Source organism: Scomber japonicus, chromosome 19 (genome assembly GCF_027409825.1).
Source record: "Scomber japonicus isolate fScoJap1 chromosome 19, fScoJap1.pri, whole genome shotgun sequence".
Taxonomy (NCBI): domain Eukaryota; kingdom Metazoa; phylum Chordata; class Actinopteri; order Scombriformes; family Scombridae; genus Scomber; species Scomber japonicus.
Genome location: NC_070596.1, coordinates 28,362,311 through 28,385,454, shown reverse-complemented (window position 1 = coordinate 28,385,454; position 23,144 = coordinate 28,362,311). Strand labels below are relative to the sequence as shown.

General features: G+C 39.7%; 2 protein-coding genes across 2 annotated transcripts in view; both read right to left on the bottom strand.

The window, feature by feature from the left end:
- On the bottom strand, positions 1-4,278 carry ppiab (peptidylprolyl isomerase Ab (cyclophilin A)). Its single transcript, XM_053339884.1, has 5 exons — positions 4,160-4,278; positions 3,489-3,519; positions 1,488-1,576; positions 427-599; positions 1-325 (listed from the first exon to the last, which is right to left on the bottom strand). The coding sequence occupies exons 1-5, from the start codon at positions 4,226-4,228 to the stop codon at positions 190-192; spliced, it is 498 nt and encodes a 165-aa protein (XP_053195859.1). The 5' UTR covers positions 4,229-4,278; the 3' UTR covers positions 1-189.
- Positions 4,279-11,192: 6,914 nt separating this feature from the next.
- Positions 11,193-23,144, bottom strand: part of zmiz2 (zinc finger, MIZ-type containing 2) — a 23,939-nt gene continuing 11,987 nt past the window's right edge. Inside the window, 10 exon segments of the mRNA XM_053339543.1 lie at positions 11,193-11,300; positions 12,047-12,256; positions 15,313-15,437; positions 16,264-16,505; positions 17,326-17,394; positions 18,521-18,588; positions 19,522-19,659; positions 19,661-19,680; positions 21,459-21,564; positions 22,301-22,373. Coding sequence (XP_053195518.1) covers positions 11,193-11,300; positions 12,047-12,256; positions 15,313-15,437; positions 16,264-16,505; positions 17,326-17,394; positions 18,521-18,588; positions 19,522-19,659; positions 19,661-19,680; positions 21,459-21,564; positions 22,301-22,373 — 1,159 coding nt within the window.

The following is a 23,144-nucleotide window of genomic DNA, read 5'->3' as shown; positions in this document are numbered from 1 at the left end:
TAACAAATGCGGCCCATTAAGGACAGATTAGAAGTTACAAAATATTACACAATTAATATCACCACAAGAGGACAGGAGAGGGTTCACTGGGTGATTTTATACTCATACTGCAGATAGACACCATTTTTTAAAGATGTGCATGATAGAGGATCCGTCTAACAGGAGGAGAACTGAAGCAGCTCTGTCGCTTTACTGGAGTTCACCACAGTCGGCAACAACAACCTTGGCTTTCGGGGTGCCGCTTTTTGTGCCGTGCTTCTCTATCGCCTTGACAACATCAATGCCCTCCACGACGTTGCCAAACACTACGTGCTTCCCGTTGAGCCTACAGAGGAGGAGGAGGAGGAGGAGGAGAGGCGATTAGTATGAATGAAACAAGCCGGAGCTGTGAATGAAAACGTCACGCGGGCTAAAAGTGGAGCTCACCAGTCGGTTGAAGCCGTGCAGATGAAGAACTGGGACCCATTGGTGTTGGGACCGGCGTTAGCCATGGACAGAGTCCCCATGCCTCCGTGCTTCAGCTGGAAGTTCTCATCAGGAAACTTCTCTCCATAGATGGATTTACCTCCAGTTCCGTTGTGGTTGGTAAAATCGCCACCCTGAAAACAATTCATTTGACAGCTGCCATTAAAAATCAGCTCAAAAAAGGACAAGTTCACAGTTTTCCAAGTGTGTTAAAGCAGCAGTCAGGTGTCCATTTGAGCAGTGAAAGAGGTTTTCTTCGCTGTAATCATTCCTCCTGTTCATACTGACTATTAAAAGATAGAATAGAAAGCCTTTATTGTCATTGTACAAGAATCAATAGACAAGATTTTGGAGTGTTGCATCTGAAACAAGTGCTCAGTAGTCAGTAACAAACAAACAATAAAAAACAACAACCAATAGGACAGACAATATAACCAATTACACAAATAATTGGGGAATAAATAGTTGATGAAAAAGGTGTAAAAACTAGAAACTATCTCCTTCATAATGTGCTTTCAATGTAAAGTGATGGAGGCCAATAACCACAGTGTTTCCACACAGTCATTTAAAAGTCTCTGATCAGCTTCTATACTGAGCTTCATCAGTGTGAGTTAGTCATATCAAGTGATATCTGACACATTTACAGTCTGTTTAGCATCATATCTCCTCTTAGTGTTTCCTGTTGAGCTGTGGTGGAAGTATAGTAACAAAAAGACTTTGCTACTAAAAACACTGTAACGTTGAAACATAGAAGATGAAGATGAAGACTCATTTGGACGCTGAAGCTTCATATTAGCTTCAGAAGGAGGACTGTGGGTTTAGTCCTCCATCACTTCCATTATAAACATTATGAAGGATCTTCTAATGGTCAGTATGAACAGGAGGAATCATTACAGCAAGAAAAACAGACTTAATGTTCATTTGGGCTTCTGACTGTTTTAAGACAGAATTGAAAAATTGTGAACATGCCCTTTAAATCTGAAACACAAGCACACATGACTAATTGCTTGCCTTAACTGTACCTGGCACATGAATTTAGGGATGACACGGTGAAACGTGGAGCCTTTGTAGCCATAACCTTTCTCTCCGGTGCACAGAGCACGGAAATTTTCTGTAAAATAAAAACAGTTGTCCTTAAAAAGTCAAAAGAAATGTAATATATATAATCCATATAAGATAAACTGCAGGTTCATATCAGCATTGATAACCATGATTTGGTGCTTTAGAGCAGGAGTCTCTAACCCCAAACCACCTGAGGAGCCGGGTTATTCTCTGTTAGAAGGGCGTCTTGAATTATTTATTTTCTCTTTTATCATCAGTAAATGTCATCCGTCTCTGAAGCTGTGATCTTTTCTTCTCCTCTGCTTTATGTTTGTATGAGATGGGAAACATTTAACATCTAACACCAACATATATCTGTCTGAGGTGAAATGTGTTTAAATTTAGTAGAAAAAGTACTGTACTTAAATACAGAGTTTAATTCAGAGGGACATATTGTACTTTTTTACTCCTTTACATTTATCTGCCATAAATATGATATAGATATAGATAAGATATAAATATATAATGATATAAAATGATATGCTATAGTTAAAAACAGCATATGATGGGATAAGAAGCTCCATCTCCACCAACTCCAACAGTAATGATGATGCAGGTTTCTTATGAGCAGCTACATGAAGGTTATAAAACTGTCTTTAAATGTAAATTCAGGACTTTTCTTTTTCTTCCTCTTCCCTTCATTATGAACCAGCAGCAGCAGCTTTAAACCTCCCGTCTCCTCCTTGTGTCTCTGTTTACAGTCACATGCAGCTGTTGGAGGCCGTTCAGACTCTCTCGACCCTTATTTAGAATAAAATCTCAGCTTGTGTCAACATAGTTTCTCCAAGTGTGGAAAAACAAAGCGGAGCAGCTCTGTGGCCGATTGCTGAATGTTAGAAAAACAGAAAAACTTTATTTAAACCTAAAAAGCTTCATCTTAACAATTCTGTGAAAAGATATTATAAATAAATGTGAATGTAATGATTAATCTGTGTGTTTAATTGTGTTTTTGATGCAGAAATGTCATAAAGAAAAAAATAAGAGTGTTTGTATATTTATTATTTTATTATTATGTAATTATGATTATTGCATTAAAGTTTCCTCATTAATACATTTCTTTATTTTATGGGGTTTGTATCTATTAGAGCTGCAACAGTTAGTCGATTAATTGATTGATGGAGAAAATAATCAACAGATTGATCAATAATGAGCGTCATCGGTCACAGGCTGATTACATCAATGGTGCAGATGTGAAGGTCACTTTTACTGACACACCCAGTATTTTATTATTATTATTTATTACCCATATATACAACTTTTGGGTATGTTTTGTACTTTTTTCCATTAAATAGTAGAGATATGTTTCTATGTGATGTTACGTGTGGCTGTAGCTGCTATCTATCTATCTATCTATCTATCTATCTATCTCTCTATCTATCTGCCAACAGACTGTATAACACCACAGCTCCCAGTACCTCCCACTAAAAAGAGACTGAGGCTGTCCTTACTATGTAAATCCCAGGAACATTGCTCACTTGTATATAGTTTATTATTATTATTATTATTATTTTTTCTATTATTTTTTTATTTTGTCATTTTATATTTTATTATTTTTTTATTTTATTGTATTTTTTTATTTTATGTCATTTTATATTTATATTATTTTATAATTTATTTTTTATTTTATTGCATTTTTTATTTTATGTCATTTTATATTTATTTTATTTTATTTTTATCACTTTTATCATGACGCAGCTACTGTTGTGTCAGGTTTTTTTATTTCTCCCTAGTGGGATCAATAAAGATACCTTACCCTATCTATCCATCTATCCATCTATCATAATCACTAGTTGCAGTTCTTCATATTTACAGCCTGCTCTATGTTTCTATCTGTTTGGCTGTTTGCCAGTTTGTTGAAAATATTAAATAAAAATACAATTATTAATGATTCAGTTTGATCCTCGTGGTTCCAGCTTACCTACCGGCAGTCTTTGGCACCACATCAGCCCGCAGCTGCAAAATCACAGCAAACATTCAAATTAGTGAAGAAAGAAAAAAGCAGAAGAAGAAGAAGAAGAAGAAGAAGAAGTGGGTGGCAGCTGGACACATAAAACACAGATAGACTGAAAACTCAACATCTGGATCAATACAAGCAAACTCTTTTTTTTTTATTCCAGCTGATAAAACTACTTCAAACATAAACCCTCCATATATGTGCGCGTGGGACATACTGTGCTCATCCTGGAGGACATGAGCTGTAAAATAAGCTGCATCACACCCTGACCTGCCCCATTACATTACAACTGCACCACTCATTTATCTTAGCTGAGCTGCAGTGCTGCTGCTGCTGCTGGTGCTGCTGGGCGTTCCCACCCTGCACGAGACGCCTTTCATTTAACAGCTATAATGTGCATTTATTAAATTAGATATATTATAAAAGGAGATAAAATAGATCCTAAGATATGAGTTATATGTCAAGATGGAGGCTGAACATTATGTCAGAGCTGCAGGGCGTGTTCAAAGCGCACAGATTCATATAGAAAACATTTTTTTTAGCTGTTTTAAATCTTTAAATTGACAATTACATTTTAAAAAGAAAAGGAAGTGATAGGCTAAATAAGTGCGTAGGTATTTAGTGTGAGATGAAGCTTACCTCCATCACAATCCTGCCTGCGTTAGCTCCGTCCACAGTCATGTCAAAATAAACTCTGGGGTTCCCCATGTTGGAAAGATGCGCGTGAGTGATGGTCCAGCTGGAGAAAAACGCACTTTCAGAGAGCAGAGACACCGCAGAGCTGCTTCAGGCCTGTATTTATAGGGGCTCTGGGCAGGGTGATGTAATGGCTACTCAGAGCCAATCACAGCCACGTCCTTCTAAAGAGCTCCAGGATTGGCCAATAGGAGTGAAGGAGGGGCGGGACTTAGCTGTCAAAAGGTGGCACCAGTGCTAGAAATGTGGTTAAAATGATCAATTAGTAATAATTTATGTCAAAACAGTCGGAACTGAAGTGAGTAGTGATCTTATAGAAGCTGTATTCCCGCTCATTACATAAACCTGAAGTCTATTTATAACACAAGATCATTTATAAACTATTTAACAGCAGTGGAGGAAAGTAACTAAGTACATTTACTCAAGTAGTGAAGCATCATTTTAGTGCTCCCTCCTTCCTTCCTTCCTTCCTTCCTTCCGAGTGTTCCCATTAAGCACCAAAATCTAAGCCCAGCTGTGTTGTCATGGATACTGACATGATTTATAAGGGAGATCATTTCTTATAAAGCAACATTTATCTCTCATTTATATTCATTAGTTGATGTACAGAGCATCTGGAAAGTATTCAAACTCATTCACTTGTTACAGCTTTATTCCAAAATGGATTAAATTCCTTTTTTTCTCTCATCAATCTTCACATAGTGCCCCATAAAGACAAAGCATAAAGGGTTTTTTAGAAATGTATGCAAACGTATTAGAAATAAAAAACTGTAATATTGCATGTAGCTAAGTACTCACCCTTTGCTATGACTCTCAATATTCAGAGCTCAGGTGCTTCCTGTTTCCACTGATCATCCTTTAGTCCACCTGTAGTAAATTAAATTGATTGGATGTGATTTGGAAAGGCACACACCTGTCTAAGGGTCAGAGCAGAAACCAAGCCATCAAGTCAAAGGGATTGTCTGTAGACCTCAGAGACAGGATTGTATTGAGCTGCAGATCTGGAGAAGGGTACAAAACATTTCTGCAGCATTAAAAGGTCCTGAAGAGCATCGTGGTCCAGACCTGAACCTGATTCAACATCTGTGGAAAGATCTGAACATATCTGTGCAGCGACGCTCCTCATCTAACCTGACAGAGTTTGAGAGGATCTGCAGAGAAGAATGGGAGAAATTAACCCAAAATACAGGAGTACCGAGCCTGTAGCTTCATACCCAAGAAGAGTTGAGGCTGTAATCGCTGCCAAAGGAGCCTCAACTAAGTACTGAGGAAAGGGAGTCATACTTATGTACATGAGATATGAGGTTTTTGCTTTGTCATTATGGGTTATTGTGTGTAGATTGATGAGGGGAACTCTTTTTTTTTTTTTTTAATCCATTTTGGATCCATAAGGCTGTAAATGGACTGTACTTATATAGCACCTTTCTAGTCTTTGTGACCACTCAAAGTGCTTTACATGACATGTCACACCCATTCATACACTGATGGCAGGAGCTACCACGCAGGGTGCCACATTTAACCATTCATTCTCATTCATACAGCAACGGGTGCAATTTGGGGTTAAGTAGCTTGCCTTCAGGACTGGAGGAGCCGGGAATCGAACCGCCAATCTTACCGCTCTACCTCCTGAGCCACAGCCGCCCCATAACATAACAATGTGGGGAAAGTGAAAGGGTGAATACTTTCTGGATGCTCTGTAGATTTAAGAATTAAAATGAAGATATTTGAACAAAGTCAGAAGTCTGGCATGAGCTTAATTGGTACTGTGACTCCATTTAAGCTCACATCATGATTTATTTACTAAATATAATAAAAAATATTGATTTCAAATAATTAAAAACAGTAATATATGTATTCAGTAACATGTTAGATATTAAAACATGAGGAAAAAACCCTCCTGAGTAAAATCTTAAAGGTCTATCAGATCAGATTGTGTTCTATGGTTGCTATGGATACAGGTTGTGTTCTATGGTTGCTATGGATACAGCTTGTGTTCTATGGTTGCTATAGAATTAAAAACAGTAATATATGTATTCAGTAACATGTTAAATATTAAAACATGAGGAAAAAACCCTCCTGAGTAAAATCTTAAAGGTCTGACTTCAGACGTAACCTCCTTTATGGTCATCAGTAACTAACAGATTACACTTTTATTTTCTAATTAAATTAACTATATAAGTAGTTAATCCCCAACATTAACTATTAAACACTTTCAGAGGCTTAAAAAAACAAACTCTTTTCATCAAATAAAGTGATTTTTAATTCTGATTCAGAGTTTCAGGAAAGGGACAAAGTAACTGTAGGTACAATGACGATTATGATTAAAAAATAAATAGAAAATAATGGCAATTACAATGTGTTACAAAATATGTCGAATAGTTTACATATTAAAAAACTTCTTTTTTTTTAATCATCTTCTAGCAAATTTTTGCAGTTAAATAGTCCATAATAATAATAATAATAATTTCCAAATATAACATTATTGTGTTGTTCAATTGGCAAAGAACATTTATTTATTTGTTGCCTCGTCAAGGCAATGTTGGACCACGAAGGGTTCAGTCGCAAAATCATTCATAGAAAAGTCGTCAGCTTTCAAAAAGTGGTAAAAGTAAATAATTTCAACTCGGCATCTTTAACTGCATTAATGTCAGCTGACTCTTTTTATCACACAAATATTTGTATGATCAAATTCTCTTTTCTTCTTCTTTTTTTTTTTTGTGTTGAGTTTTTTTTTTGTACAATTGCTTCATAATTTGTCTATAACATACAGTATGTATACAGTGCCAACGATGATCCATTATCCAACTAATAACATTAAAATTACCATGATTAACAATTCATTTGATACACACACGTTCTCTAATGAAAACAGCTGATTATACAGTACATAAACCCGTGTCATGATGGGTTATACATGTCAAACATATTTTAAAAACATACAAATAGCTTTTCCAATGGCAGAAAATGCCACGACACACAGCTGTACTCATTTACAGTATGCTTGAAAACCCCCGAAAGAGGGTTAAAAAGAACAAAAAGAACAAAAAGAACAGAAGGAAAGATGGGATTTCTTCTTTTTTTTTTTTTTTTTTTTTTTTTTTTAAGATTTTATACATTTCACAGTGCTGAAGGATTTCGGAGAGACACGATGAACCTCAGCGCTCTCCCAGCTTCATGTCTACTGTACACACACGTGTGGAACCCGCCTTTTTATGTTTAATGTGTTTTTACTTTTTCTGTCACCTCACCGAGCAGAAAGAAATAAACATTTGACCCCCCCCCCCCCCCGTTTAACTCGCCCTTATCTTACATATATTAAAAGTATTTAAAGTCTGATGAGATTCTGGTTTTATTATCGTCAATAAATCTGATAAAAAAAAGACTAAAACCAACAGTTTGATATCTTATTTATGCTAGAAATATTCACTATAGAGCACAAAATGTAGATTAATCCGCCGCTAAAAATAGTCCCCATTAAAATACATAATTTCCTCTTTTTGAGTAAAGTTAAATTAACCTTTTTCTGTAAATTAAACTATATATTTGTGAGCAGTTTTTTAAGCTTAGGACTCACACGCTGTTGGTTTTAGTGTTTTTTTATGAGATTTAGTGACAATAAGATAAATATAGAACTTCAGCAGCTTTATTTCTTGTGGTTCCCAAACTTTTAAAGGTTCTCATATCGGGACATTTTGGGTTTTGCTGGACATTAAAACTTCACTTTGCTTAACTGTGACCTTTAATGGACCTCATTCCTTAATGCAAGTTTTTTTTAGCCACCTAGTGGTCAGAAAAGCACATTACATTAATTACTGTAAAAACCAGTTGGCAGGCATCTTAGTGAAGTCTAGATAAAAGTGGATCAGGTATAAAATCTGACCGAATTTTATGGTTGAAGCTTGTTTAATTTTTGCTTAATAATGTTTGTAGCTTAGCAACAAGCCACGACACCGCTTGAGGATGTTAGGATTTTATTATCGTTGGTGTAAATGTAAGAAAATAGTTTTATACACTGGTGAATTAATTGTGTTACAACAGTAAAATAAACCTATTGTTCTCCCTCCTGTTCAAATACAATGCTTCTACAATGTTCTTCTAATCCCAAATATCTAGGAGAGATTTCAAAATAAAAGCTCAGGTCACATGAGGTTAATTAAAGGTACGAGTGAAACATGGGACATTTTGGGTTTTGCTGGACATTAAACTTCATTTTGCTTAACTTTTACCTTTAATTGACCTCATTCCTTAACGCTTTTTTTTGCCACCTAGTGGTCGTAAAAGCACATTACATTAATTATACAGGCATTTTAGTGAAGTTTAGATAAATACAAAACCATATCAAATGTTATGGTTGAAGCTTGTTTATTTTTGCTTAGTAACGTTTGTAGCTTAGCAACAAGCTACAACACCGCTTGAGGATGTTAGGATTTTATTATCATTGGTGTAAATATAAGAAAATAGTTGAATTAATTGTTATACAGTAAAATAAATCTATTGTTCTCCCTCCTGTTCAAATACAATGCTTTTTTTTTTTAATATACGTTTCAGGTTCTTTTAATCCCAAATATCTAGGAGAGATTTCAAAATAAAAGCTCAGGTCACATGAGGTTAATTAAAGGTCCGAGTGAAGCATGGAGAAGTTTGTAAAAAGTTAAAGTAAGCTTAAAGCACACCATGAATCTCCTGTGACTGCTCAACAAGAAGCAGATTGTTGGGAAACTGCTGATTATTTAAACCAACTTCAGTCTGAGTTTAGTTTCACACATCTTGAATTCATCGGGACTTTATTTTCTCGACTTTACGAAAGGCTGCCTTAAAAAAAAAAAAACACTTACGATGTGATCCAGACGAGCTAAACCCAACAAATCTCTTCTCTCTTTTTACCAATTTAATTATTAAAGCACCTACTTCATCTAATACCTTTCCTGTGTTCCTCCTTTAAAAGAAATAATTTCAAAATAAAATTAGGACGATGTCATACAGTTTAACCCTCACATACTGTTCATAATCTGACCCGTTACAGTATTTCCTCCTATAATTAAATCTTCATTTTAAACTTCTGAGCTACAAATCAATCAAATAAATATAATTAATCCTTAATGAAGCTTTCAGAGAGCAGAGAGAGTTTAGTTTTTTGGTTTTTAGAGGAAAAAACGATATAAAAACTCTATATTATGGTCCAATGTTACGTAAAACAAGAGAATAAAACTATTTTATATTATATTAAAAGTGAGGAATTAACTTCTTTTTTTATTATATGGGTTTTTTGTATGTTCTGGGTCACATCAGGGGAATGCATCACATTTCAGGCCAGAAGAAAAACTTATTTTTACAGCTTTAAGATGTAAAAAATGAATCAAATCTGACCCTGAACAGTCTGTAAGGGTTAATAAAAGAAAAGATGCATTATGGGGGTTAAATGATACCCAATAAATAATCTGATTGAATACTACAATATGCAGCAGTCACAGGAGAGGGTGTGTGTGGAAGTGTGTTAATATCCACTAAAAAAAAAAAAAAAAAAAAAGGGGGGAAAAGTTTGGGAACCACAGTTTAACCCTCCTGTTGTCCTCGAGTCAAGGAAGAAAGGAAGGAAGGAAGGAGGGGGAAGGAAGAGAGGAAAGGAAAGAACGAAGGAAGGCAGGAAGAAGGAAGGATGGAAGGGAGGAAGAAGGAAGGGAGGAAGGGAGGGAGAAGGAGGAAGGAAAGGAGGGAAGAAAGAAGGAAGAAGGGAGGGAAGGAAGGGTGGAAGGAAGGAAAAGAGGGAAGAAAGAAGGGTGGAAGGAAGGGAGGAAGAAGGAAGGAAAGGAAGGATGGAAGGGAGGAAGGAGGAAGGAAAGGAGGGAAGAAAGAAGGAAGAAGGGAGGGAAGGAAGGATAAAGGGAGGAAGGAAGGACAGGAGGATGGAAAGGAGGAAAGGAGAAAGGAAAGGAGGAAGAAGTAAGGAAGGGAGGGAGAAAGGAGGAAGGAAGGCAGAAGGAAGGAAGGAAAAGATGAAGCAAAGAAGGAAGAAGGGAAGGAAAGAAGGGTGGAAGGTAGGAAGTAAGGAAGGAAAGAAGGAACAGTCAAAACAGACGGGGTGAATTTGACCCGGGAGGACGACAGGAAGTTTAAACGTTTCCATGAACTCTTGTAAAGCTCCGTCTCTTCTTTAAGAACCAGCTGGAGGTTTGAACACAGATCCTTCAGCCTGTGATTTTGTGCTATAGTTATAAAATATGCTGGTCTGCAGAGTCAGTGTCTGTGTGCTCACATAGTCTTCATACATCAACACAAAAGAAGAAGAAGAACAGTTCCTTCCTTAAAACCTCAAGCTCAAGGTATACAGCAGGAGAGAAAACGTCAAAAACAAGACACACAAAAACACACACACACACACACACACACAGCCACGCATTTATATACACACACACACACACACACACACACAGAGAGAGTGACAGAGATGGTGCTGTCTGGGCGAGGACTACAGCGAACGACAGAGAAGCAGACAGGAGAGAGAGAGAGAGAGAAAGAGAGAAAGAGAGAGAGATAGAGAGAGAGAGAGAGAGAGAGAGAGAGAGAGAGAGAGAGAGAGAGAGAGAGAGAGATAGAGAGATAGAGAGAGAGAGAGATAGAGAGATAGAGAGATAGAGAGATAGAGAGATAGAGATAGAGATAGAGATAGAGATAGAGACAGAGATAGAGACAGAGATAGAGATAGAGAGAGATAGAAAGATAGAGAAAGAGAGACAAGCAGAGAGATGAAGAGAGAGAGCAAGAGAGACAGAGAGAAAGAGAGAGAGCGAGAGAGAGAGACACAGAGCGAGAGAGAGAGACAGAGAGAGAGAGAGAGAGCGAGAGAGAGAGAGAGAGAGAGCGAGAGAGAGAGAGAGAGAGAGAGAGAGAGAGAGAGAGAGAGAGAGAGAGAGAGAGAGAGAGACAGAGAGAGAGAGAGAGAGCGAGAGAGAGAGAGAGAGAGCGAGCTGAAGGCGGATCAGTTGTTCTCGAACAGTGACAGCAGGTCGTCGCTGCTGTTGTTGGGGAGGTCGGGGGGTCCGAGGTACGACAGCAGCTCGTCTGGGTTGGTCAGCTCAGGAAGAAGCTTGATGACCGCCAGAAAACGGGAAAGAACACAGAGAGAGATAAATTAGGTTTTAGTTTTAAAACCTCTTTAACATACTGTTCAGAGGTGAATTATAACCTTTATTACATTTAAGAGCTTTAAAATCATCATATAGACTTTTATATTTTAGTTTTCACTGTTCCTTCCTTCCTTCCTTCCTTCATTCCTTCCATATTCCTACCTTCTTTCCTCCGTCCTTTCCTTCCTTCTTCCTCCCTCATTTCCTTCTTCATCCTCCCTTCCTTCCTCCTCCCTTCTTTACTCCTTTCCTTCCTACCTTCCTTCTTCCTTCCCCTCTCCTTTCCTTCCTTCATCTTCCCTTCCTTCCTCCTTTCCTTCCTTCATCCTCCTTTCTTTCCTCCCTCCTTTCCTTCCTTCCTTCCTCCCTACTTTCCTTCCTTCATCCTCCCTTCCTTCCTCCTTTCTTTCCTCCCTCCTTTCCTTCCTTCCATCATCCTCCCTTCCTTCCTTGACTCGAGGACAACAGGAGGATTAAAACATCTTGTATTCATCATATTAAAATAAAATAATAAAATGTTCTCCTAGATCATAAAATAATGATTGTAAATGTCTCTTTTTTTTCTTCCATAAGATTAATTAAACATTTATTTTAGCTGGATACTACAATACTAATTTAAATAGTATTAATATGATTAAAATGAATTATAATAGTATATATATATATATAAAAAAATACAACTTGGCATCAACAGGCCTCTACTCACATCTAATGAATGATCGGCTCCGTCTCCTCCGGGTGCTCCTGGGCCTCCCAGACCGAAGGCGCCTTCGGGCTGCAGCCGGGAATTCTGGGAGTTGGCGTTCCTCGGCGGGAGCGGGCTTCCGGCGTCGCCGAGGCTCTGGTTGCCATGGACACCGGAGCCGTGCTGCTGCAGGAGGCCGTGGGAGTGTTCGAGCCGGCCCGAGTGAGGAGCCTGAGAGACGGAGAGGAAAAAGTTTGACGTTAAATGAACGTTGAACGCTGAGAGTCAGGAGTGTGTGACAGCGGAGTGTGTGACAGCGGAGTGTGTGACAGCGGAGTGTGTGACAGCGGAGTGTGTGACAGCGGAGTGTGTGACAGCGGAGGAGGACGGACACTTTGACAGGAAGTAGAGCAGCTGCGTGAGACAGGTTTTAGTGGTTTTAGTGGTCGTCGACTTCAAGTTGAGTTAAAGACTCTCAACTGGACTTCAGGAGACAGAAGGAAGAGACAGTCAGAGCTGAGTAACGTTCAATAAATCTATCAAACTTTCATTCAGGTTAATGAGCTTTAAAATGATTCATGGTTGATAAGAAGACAAGAACAAATAACAACATGAAGAAAAGGAATAAAAACAAAGAACAATGAGAACAATGCACACGAGAGAAAGTGAAGAATGATAGAAATGTTTAGAAAATTTAAAGTAAAATTAATAAGAAAATAAAATAAAAATACATAAAAATCAGAGAGAATAAGAGAAAAGTTTATTAAAAGTTAGAGGGGGAAAAATACTAGGTTCAAATAGAAAAAAAAGTAAAAATTAAATAAAAGAGTTAAAGCTAGACTTGACCTAGGTCAAAAAAGACAGATAAATAACATCAATAAGTCAATACATATAGAATAATGATAATAAAAATGATAATGAAATCTCTGCTTGTCAATCAAAAAGCCTGAGAGGAATACTTAACTACTACTTTAAACCCTTTTATAAGTTATTAAACAGTCAAACTACATTTGCGTTTAACATTTAAAATATGAAACACATGTTCGCTGTTCATGGTCCAGGTAATTATAAGTGGGCAAGTTTCTTTTTTTTTATCCATTTAAAAGGAATGATGTCATCAAAAGGAGTTTAAAAGTTAACTTCACACTAACATTTCCTCACTGACTGGGATAAATGCACACTTTCTTTTTTTTTTTTTCTTTTTTTAAAAAATGTCTTCAACACAAACTGATACTCGTGGAAATCTGCAGCAGCTTATTAGTGAAGTGAGGATGCTCTTACAGCTTCAGCATAATGAAACAGTAACGTCCCAAAACAGTTGTGCAGCTTAATGTCAGGGCTTCCACATCTGATGCTCTGATCAGTATTTCTAGCAGCAGGACAGTGTATATGTGTGTGTGTGTGTGTGTGTGTGTGTGCGTGTGTGCAACTGAGTCTAAATAATCTACAGTTTGTTTACGTAACAGCTCCTTTCAGCTCTGGGTGGGTGTGTGTGAGGAGAGCTCGCTGCAGCTGACATCCATGTTCACTCAACCAGTGAAGAAAATGTCCTGAGTGAACAAGAGAAAAGGCTCCGAGAAGCATCTTTGTGACTGCAGCCTGAGGGGACAGCGAGAAAACCACCTCCCTCCCTCCCTTTGTGTGTGTGTGTGTGTGTGTGTCTGGACGTGGATGTAGATGTAAGACAGGTTTGAAGGCGTCTAAGGCTGCGTTCACACTGCAGGCAAATCTGATTCCTTCTCAAATCTGATTTTTAGTCCTGACTGTCCACACTGTTTTTATTCAAGTGTCCAAATCGGGTTTAGCTCTGTTCAGACTGAGCCACATTAATGACCAATCTGACAGGTTGCCGTGGCAATGTCGTCGTAGCGGAGGCGTCATCTAGTGTGTATTGTGTGATGTCATATAATTGCGACAATGACAGCAACAACAAACCCTCGAGCTTCTCTTGAACGGAGCCATCTCCCCAAAGATTAAGAATTTGGTTTGGTCCTCTGTCCATGGACTGATGTTTACATCCTCCGTTGCCTCCAGAGATATCACCTAGCAACAACAACTGGAATAAGTCCTCCAGTGATATCACCTAGCAACAACAACTGGAATAAGTCCTCCAGTGATATCACCTAGCAACAACAACTGGAATAAGTCCTCCAGTGATATCACCTAGCAACAACAACTGGAATAAGCGCAGGTCTGGTGTCTCATAGAGTGACGTAGCGTAGAGACGTAGCGTAGAGACACCACGGACAGTCAAATCCGATATGAGTATTTGGAGCTGTTCAGACTCACACACATCTGTCCAAATGAGATTTGAAACTTCCTCCCATTGGCTAAAAATCGGATTTTGGCTTGCAGTGTGAACGCAGCTGAAAGGTGTTAACAGGTGTCTGAAGGTGTTAGCAGGTGTTTGAAAGTGTCTGAAGGTGTTAGCAGGTGTCTGAAGGTGTTTGCAGGTGTTTGAAGGTGTCTGAAGGTGTTTGCAGGTGTGTGAAGGTGTCTGAAGGTGTTAGCAGGTATCTGGAGGTGTTAGCAGGTATCTGGAGGTGTTAGCAGGTGTCTGAAGGTGTTAGCGGGTATCTGCAGGTGTCTGAAGGTGTTAGCAGGTATCTGGAGGTGTTAGCAGGTATCTGGAGGTGTTAGCGGGTGTCTGCAGGTGTCTGAAGGTGTTAGCAGGTATCTGGAGGTGTTAGCAGGTATCTGGAGGTGTTAGCAGGTATCTGGAGGTGTTAGCAGGTATCTGGAGGTGTTAGCAGGTGTTTGAAGGTGTCTGAAGGTGTTTGCAGGTGTGTGAAGGTGTCTGAAGGTGTTAGCAGGTATCTGGAGGTGTTAGCAGGTATCTGGAGGTGTTAGCAGGTGTCTGAAGGTGTTAGCGGGTATCTGCAGGTGTCTGAAGGTGTTAGCAGGTATCTGGAGGTGTTAGCAGGTATCTGGAAGTGTTAGCGGGTGTCTGAAGGTGTTAGCGGGTATCTGGAGGTGTTAGCGGGTGTCTGCAGGTGTCTGAAGGTGTTAGCAGGTATCTGGAGGTGTTAGCAGGTATCTGGAGGTGTTAGCAGGTATCTGGAGGTGTTAGCAGGTATCTGGAGGTGTTAGCAGGTATCTGGAGGTGTTAGCAGGTATCTGGAGGTGTTAGCAGGTATCTGGAGGTGTTAGCAGGTATCTGGAGGTGTTAGCAGGTATCTGAAGGTGTTAGCAGGTATCTGAAGGTGTTAGCAGGTATCTGAAGGTGTTTGCAGGTGTCTGAAGGTGTGTGAAGGTGTGTGACAGTGTTTGGCGGTGTTGGGTCTAACCTGATCAGACTGGTAGGACAGAGGAGGAGGAGGTCCAGAGGAGGAGTACTCTCCCAGCGTCGGAGTGCCGGGAGTGTTGGGGAAGTCTGTGAATCCTGATTGGCTGGAGAAGCCCTGCTGACTCCCTGCAGGCACAAAACAAACATTACAGAAATATTACAGTCAGCTCATAAAAGCAGGTCAGAGTACTCTCATGTATTATAGTGAGCAGAGCAGGGAGCAGAGAAAGCGCTTCCAGCTGTAGAGTTTAATAATAAGACAAACTGGGGGAGGAGAGGAGTCTTAGAAACATCGTTCTGGGTCACTGAATGAGCCGATAGTATGACAGTGTACTCTACACACACACACACACACAGCATTTTAAATACCTGATTTTATCTCCTTTAGATATAGTTTGTCTATTCTCTTTTGCCTGCACAAGAAATGGGAAATGAGGCCAACGCGGAAGTAACTTAGAGCTGCATTCTATCAAAAGGCCACCAGGGGGCGACCGTCTCTATACAAGTCAATGGAGAATTCACCAACTTCTCACTTGATTTCTAACCTCAGTAAACGTTTTCAAAATGTGTTTATGGTCTCAATCGCTAGTTTAAAGCCTTCTTCAATGCAGTATGATGTTCATTTGGGACATTTTGGCCTCCCTGATTTTATATTTGACGATAAAGCAGGGTATGCATTAGGGCGTGGCTACGTCCTGATTGACAGGTTGATTGACCAATGTCCTCGAGATCCAGCCCTCGTAACCATAGCAACCTCCCCGCTCCGCCCATGGCCCCGCCTCATGCCCATAAAAATAGAATCCAGGTTTTTATTTTTCCCAGCATGCACCTGAAATTTTCAAGATGGCGCTGCCTAGATTAGAAACTATTGGCTTCCGAGCAGCAGTCCACAAACCAATGGGTGACGTCACGGATGTTACGTCCATTTCTTTTATACAGTCTATGGTCGTACCTGGCCGGTTGTAGTCGGGGGTGTTTCTGCCCCCTGCTGTCAGACTCTGGTAAGGAGACGACGCCGGCCCCAGAGCGGCGATCATCTCCATCACGTTGGGCAGGACCATGTGACTCGGGCTGACGGTGCGGCAGCGTTTCAGCACCGGACCGTCCGGCTCCTCCTTTATGTGCAGGTCTGGTTTAACGGGCACCGGCCTCCAGCCACAAACCGGGTCGATGGTGATCTCCTCGTAGTCCGAACTGCAGGAAAGAGGAGAATAATGTTTTTAACCTTTGTGTCGTCCTCCCAGGTCAAATTGACCCCGTCTGTTTTGACTGTTCCTCCCTTCCTTCCTCCCTCCCGCCTTATTTCCTTCCCTCTTTCCTTCCTCCCTCCCTCTTTGTCTTTCCTCCCCATTACCTTTCTTTCTTTCTTTCTTTCCTTCCTTCCTTCTTTCCTTCCTCTTTTTCTTTATCTCTCCCTCCCTCCTTCTTTCCTCCCTCCCTCCTACCTTCCTTCTTTCCTTTCCTCCCTTCCTTCCCTCTTTCCTTCTTTCCTCCCTTCACTCCTTTCCTTCCCTTCCTTTCTTCCTCCCTCCCTCCCTTCCTCCTTTCCTTCCTTCCTTCCTTCCTTCCTTCCCTCTTTCCTTCTTTCATCCCTCTTTTCCTTCCTGCCTCCCTTCACTCCTTTCCTTCCTATTTTCCTCCCCTTCCTTCCTTCTTACTCACTTCCTTCCTTCTTACTCCCTTCCTTTCTTCCTCCCTCCCTCCTTCCCTCCTTTCCTTCCTCCCTCCCTCCCTCTTTGTCTTTTTCTTTCCTCCCCATTACCTTCCTTCTTTCCTTTCCTTCCTACTTTCCTTCACTTCCTTCTTTCATCCCTCCTTTCCTTCCTTCCTCCCTTCACTCCTTTCCTCCCTCCTTCCTTCCTTCCTTCCTTCCTCTTTTTCTTTATCTCTCCCTCCCACCCTCCCTCCCTCCCTTCCTTCCTTGACTCGAGGACAACAGGAGGGTTAATAAAGGAACCAGGACATCAAATAAAGAGAGAGATAGAAACAGATGAAATGGGATTGAGTGTCTTACTTCTGGATGTAGACGAGGATCCCGAGCATGTACTGGTCCACCTCCAGACCCTCCAGCAACGCCGTTTTACTGTGAACGACACGAGAAACCTGCTCAATTCTGTGCAAAGGAGAGCTGATGTTTATATTATAGTTTATATTTCAGACATTCACCTTCGTTATACAAACACAACAATCATTTAATAAGTGCCTGAAAAAGCTTTAAAGTCAATCTGAACTATTAAGATTAGTTTAAATATCATCAGATTCATTTAAAAGGCAACAACACATATCTAGATATAGCATTATTAAAAATCACTGTAATCAGTTTATTATTCTATTATCATCTCCTATAAATAAAAAACAATTTAATAAATCATGAAACTCTGCTGCACTCATAGATTAAAACTGATATAAGATATAAAAACTGTGTGCAGGTGTACTGAGGAGAGCTTTTTGTTGTTTTAAAAGGCAAAGCTTCCCACATCCAAATACTGATTTAATCTAAAGTTTCTGCTGTTTACTGAACTTTCTATCAAGTTTACTGTAAAATAACATTTATCGGTACTTATGGCATTATTTTAGAAAGCATCCTCACTTTACTATCACCTGAACCTTTAACCCTTTACATACTGATCAATAAATGTGTGATTAAACCTTGATTCATGTTTCAGAGAGCAGAGAGAGTGTATTTTCTTTAGGTTTTACAACACTAAACATCTCCTATCACACAATATCATGCACAATATTTTCATTTTTGTGCATTTTCAGGGTAAAATAACAACATTTGGGGGGCTTTCACATCAGTCAAATGTCAAAACGGGTCAAATTTAACTGGAACAGTAAGTAAAAGCATATGAGCAAATACAAACTAAGAGAGAGCCAACTCAACGTCTGCTCATTTTTGTTTGTATCGTTCTTTATAAAACACGCAGCAAATGATCTACATATACAGAATATCAAGTGCTCACCAATCCATCAATAAAACAATCCATCACTGATTCAACGAGTGAGCAAACAATAAAAACACTCTCCTCCTTCCTTCTTATCATTCCTGTTTTCAGCTTCCTGTCTTAACTTAATAAGGTTGTAATGGACACTGACGTAACAGACTGATAGAGATCCATCACTTTAACATGTAGATGAAACCAGTAAAGTTACATATTCTGTCTGAAAAGGGTTAAAAATTAAAGGTTCAGTGAATCTGTGAAACATACTTGCAGACAGGACATCTCCAGGTTCCTCTTTCACAATTCAGCTGCAGGTACGACTCCAAATCAAAACACTGTGAAATAAAGAAATCAGAATTAACATGCAGGAATAGATGTTAGTGTGTGTGTGTGTGTGTGTGAGAGAGAGAGAGAGAGAGAGAGAGAGAGGAGAGAGAGAGAGAGAGAGAGAGAGAGAGAGAGAGAGAGAGAGAGAGAGAGAGAGAGAGAGAGAGAGAGAGAGAGAGAGAGAGAGAGAGACAGACAGAGGAGAGAGAAAGAGAGAGAGATAGTGTGTGTATGTGTGTGCTAGTGTGTGTGTATATATGTGTGTGTTTGACCTGTATGTGTGTGTGTGTGTGTGTCTGACCTGTGTGTGTGTGTGTGTGTGTGTGTGTCTGACCTGTATGTCGTGTGTGTGTGTGTGTCTGACCTGTGTGTGTGTGTGTGTGTGTGTGTGTGTCTGACCTGTATGCGCCTGCAGTCGTGTCCTGTGTGTGTGTGTGTGTGTCTGACCTGTGTGTGTGTGTGTGTGTGTCTGACCTGTGTGTGTGTGTGTGTCTGACCTGTGTGTGTGTGTGTGTGTGTGTATATATGTGTGTGTGTGTGTGTCTGACCTGTATGTGCCTGCAGTCGTGTCCTGTGTGTGTGTGTGTCTGACCTGTATGTGTGTGTGTGTGTATATGTGTGTGTGTGTGTCTGACCTGTGTGTGTGTCTGACCTGTGTGTGTGTGTGTGTGTATATGTGTGTGTGTGTGTCTGACCTGTGTGTGTGTCTGACCTGTGTGTGTGTGTGTGTGTGTGTGTGTGTGTGTGTGTGTGTGTGTCTGACCTGTATGTGTATGTGTGTGTGTGTGTGTGTGTGTGTCTGACCTGTATGTGTATGTGTGTGTGTGTGTGTGTGTGTGTGTGTGTGTGTGTGTGTGTGTGTGTGTGTGTGTGTGTGTGTGTGTCTGACCTGTATGTGTGTGTGTGTGTGTGTGTGTGTGTGTGTGTGTGTGTCTCATCACCTGTATGTGCCTGCAGTCGTGTCCTCTGGCCGGCAGTTGGATCCGTCTGAACGTGATCGGACACTTGAGAGAAACTTTGATGGCCGTCTGCTCGACTCCGTCTTCTCCGTTCAGCCCGGGGGTCCCGGGAATCGTCCCCGCTGCTGAAATTCCTCTTTACTGGAACACACCAAGACAAGAAAGGAAACATTAATATATATAAAATATCTATAAAATATATAACATCCATCTATACATGAATATCTCACAGAGCTTGTGTTCGAGTCAAGGAAGGAAGGGAGGAAGGGAGTAAAGGAAAGAAGGCAGGGAGGGAGGAAGGAAGGAAGGAAGGAGAGAGAAAGGAAGGAATGACAGAAGGAAGAAAGGGGGATGGAGGACAGAAGGAAGGAAGGGAGGAAAGAAAATAAGGAAGGTAGGAAGGAAGGATAGAGGAAAGAAGTAAGTAAGGAAGGAAGGTAGGAGGGAGGGAGGGAGGAAAGAAGGAACGTCGGACGAAAGAAGTAAGGAAGGAAAGAAGGAGAGAAGAAGAAAGAGAGGAAGGTAGGGGGGGAGGAAGGACAGAAGGAAGGAAGAAAGGGAGAAGAAGGAAAGAAAGAGAGAAGGAGAGAGGAAGCACAGATGGAAGGAAGGAAGGAAGGAAGGAAGGAAGGAGAGAGGAAGCACATATGGAAGGAAGGAAGGAAGGAAGGAAGGAAGGAAGGAAGGAAGGAAGCAAGGAAGGAAGCAAGGAAGGAAGGAAGGAAGGAACAGACGGGTCAATTTGACCCGGGAGGACGACAGGAAGGTTAAACTTGTTTTTACTTTATCATCTTTTTAACTTCTTATTTTTGCTTTAATTTTATTTTTCATCTCTGCTGTTGATGTTGGATTTTACTTGTTGAACTTATTCACTCTGATTTTATTGCTTCTAATGTGACTTTGTTTTAGTTTAGTTTTGGGGTTTTTTTCGTTCTCTTCTTTAGCTTGGAAGTGACTGATAAAGACTAAAAATTTAAAAAAAAATAAGAAGAAAAAAAAAAAGATATTTATTGTTGGCTTGCAGTTGGTCGAGTGGTTAGAGCGCATGCCATATATGGTTCGAATCCCGATCGGAGGTCCTTTGCTGCATGTCACACCCCCCTCTCTCTCCCATATTTCCTGTTGGTGTACTGATAAATAAAGGCGTCTATGCCAACAAAATCTTAAAAAAAAAAAGAAAAGATATTTATTGTTTGTTGTGTGAAAGAGGAAAGTAAAAAAAAAAGAAAATGGAAGGAAAATATTTTTTATTTTATTTATTTTTTGCTATCATTTCTATTTTTCTGCCTATTTCTTTTGTTTCGCTATTTTAACATGTTCGAAATAAACTTAACTAACTTTGAGCTGCATTATTTATATGAAAGCTGATATAAATATAAACCTGCAGCGCCTCCTAGAGGACGGCAGCGATACTGATAATAAGCAGGATGATATTTCTTTATCTCAGTCTGAACTGTGAGCCGAAACTTTATCAGCATTTCTTTGATCTACACAAACAGATATTTTCCTTCCTTCCTTCCTTCCTTCTGCCGTCCTTACATCTTTTCTTTACTCCCTTCCATCCTTCCTTCCTCCTTTCATCTGTCCTTCTTTCCTTCCTTCCTCCCTTCCTTTCCTTTCCTCCCTTCCTTCCTCCTTGTTACCTTCCTTCTTTCTTCCTCCCTTCCATCTTTCCTTCCTCCCTTTCATCCTTCCCTCCTTCCAGCTTTCCTTCCTTCCTTCTTTCTTCCTCCCTCCTTTCCTTCCATCCTTCCTTCTACCGTCCGCTTTTCTTTACTCCCTTCCATCCTTCCTTCCTTCCTCCCTTCCTTCCTCCTTGTTACTTGTTGCTTTTTCCCGTCCTGAAGGCTCCACTTCAGGAAGCAGCCATGTTTAATAATGTCTCCTACTGTAGATTAACCCTCTGGCTCTGAACTCACTCTTGGTGATGCAGTGCTCGGCCGGCAGCAGTCTCTTCTTCATCAGACCCTGCAGCACAGACCTGACCGACGGCCGGTGGACCAGCTGTAACACAAACAGGTGCGACTACGGAGAGACAGGAGGGACAAAAAACACATTTAAACATTTATTAATTTAGTGTCGGACACATAAACATGTTGCTGTAAGGATCAGTGATAAATAATAAGGGTTGGCAAGATGAGGAATTAAAAAATATCTTTAAAAATAGATTTAAAAGCAGCATCAGGTTTGTTAAAAAGTAAGACTGAATGCTCCTGAAAATGTCAAATGGTGTAACCACAAAAGAATGATAAATATTAAATCATTTTATCCACCTAGAGAGAAAAGAAAGAAAGTGAGGAAGAAAGGAAAGATAGAAAAAGGAGGAAAAAAATAAAGAAAAAGGAGGGAAAGAAAGAAAAGATAGAAACTCCCTCCCTTCCTTCCTTTTTTCCTTCCTTCCTCCCTCCCTCCCTTCCTTCCTCCCTCCCTTTCTTCCTTCCATTTTTCCTTCCTTCCTCCATTCATTCCTTCCTTCTTTCTGTCCTTCCTTCCTTCCTTCCTCCCTTCCTTCCTCACTCCCTTCTTTCTGTAATTCCTTCCTCCCCTCCCTTTTTCCTTCCTTCCTCCCAAAGTTTTTATGGTTACACCACTTAGACATTTTTGCCATAATCCTCTAATATATTCTCTCTAAATGGATTAAAAGCAGAAATTTGATGCTGAGTCCACAAAAAAAGAATGTGTGAAGTTATTCATACGTTTATTTTCACGTATTAACCCTTTAAATTTAAACTACACCAACATGTGGAGTGGTTTTACTTACGCAGCAGCAGGCCGTTACTGTGATCTGCACCGTGTTGCGTCCCGGCTGACAGACCTGCTTCAGGTAGAGAGGCCTTGTGGGAGGTTTTGTTGTCGCCTCTCTCGATAGATAAAGGAGTGGCGTTAACACTCACCTGGTAACGAGAGGAGAGAGAGAGACACAGATAACTGATCAATTCATTTATTTTATTTCAAAAAGCTTTACAACATGTACCTTTAACACTATCAATTAAACTTATTCAGGTTAGTGTAGTTTCAAAGTGCTTCACAGCTGATTGATGAGCTGATAATAAAACAGAACAAGTTATAACATGAAGAAAAGGAACTGAGACCCAATGCACGCAAAAGAAAATGACAATGATAAAAATGTAAAAAAAAATAAATAAAAAATAAAAGGTTTAGAAATTGCAAATAAAAAAATAAAAAAATTGAGATCAATGCACACAAGAGAAACATTTAGAAATTTAAAGTAAAAATAAATAAGAGGGGGAAAAAAATACAGTAAGAAAAGTAATAAAAGAAAAAAAAAAAAAATTTAGAGTAAAAAAAGAACTAGGCTAAAATAGATTAAAAAGATAAAAACAAGAGTAAAATAAAAAATAATGTATTATTATATTTTTTACTACTATTGTTTATTATTTCTTGTTATTTATTATTTTTGTATTGATGCTCTTTTTATTTTTTACTGTCCACTTTACTGCTGAAACACTATGAATTTCCTCATTGTGGGACTAATAAAAGAATATGGAGGACTAAAACAATAAAAATAAGTCTCAAAAATGCCTCAAAATGACTCATTAACCCCTTTCATACTGGTCAGGGTAAGATTTTACCCATTTTTCTTT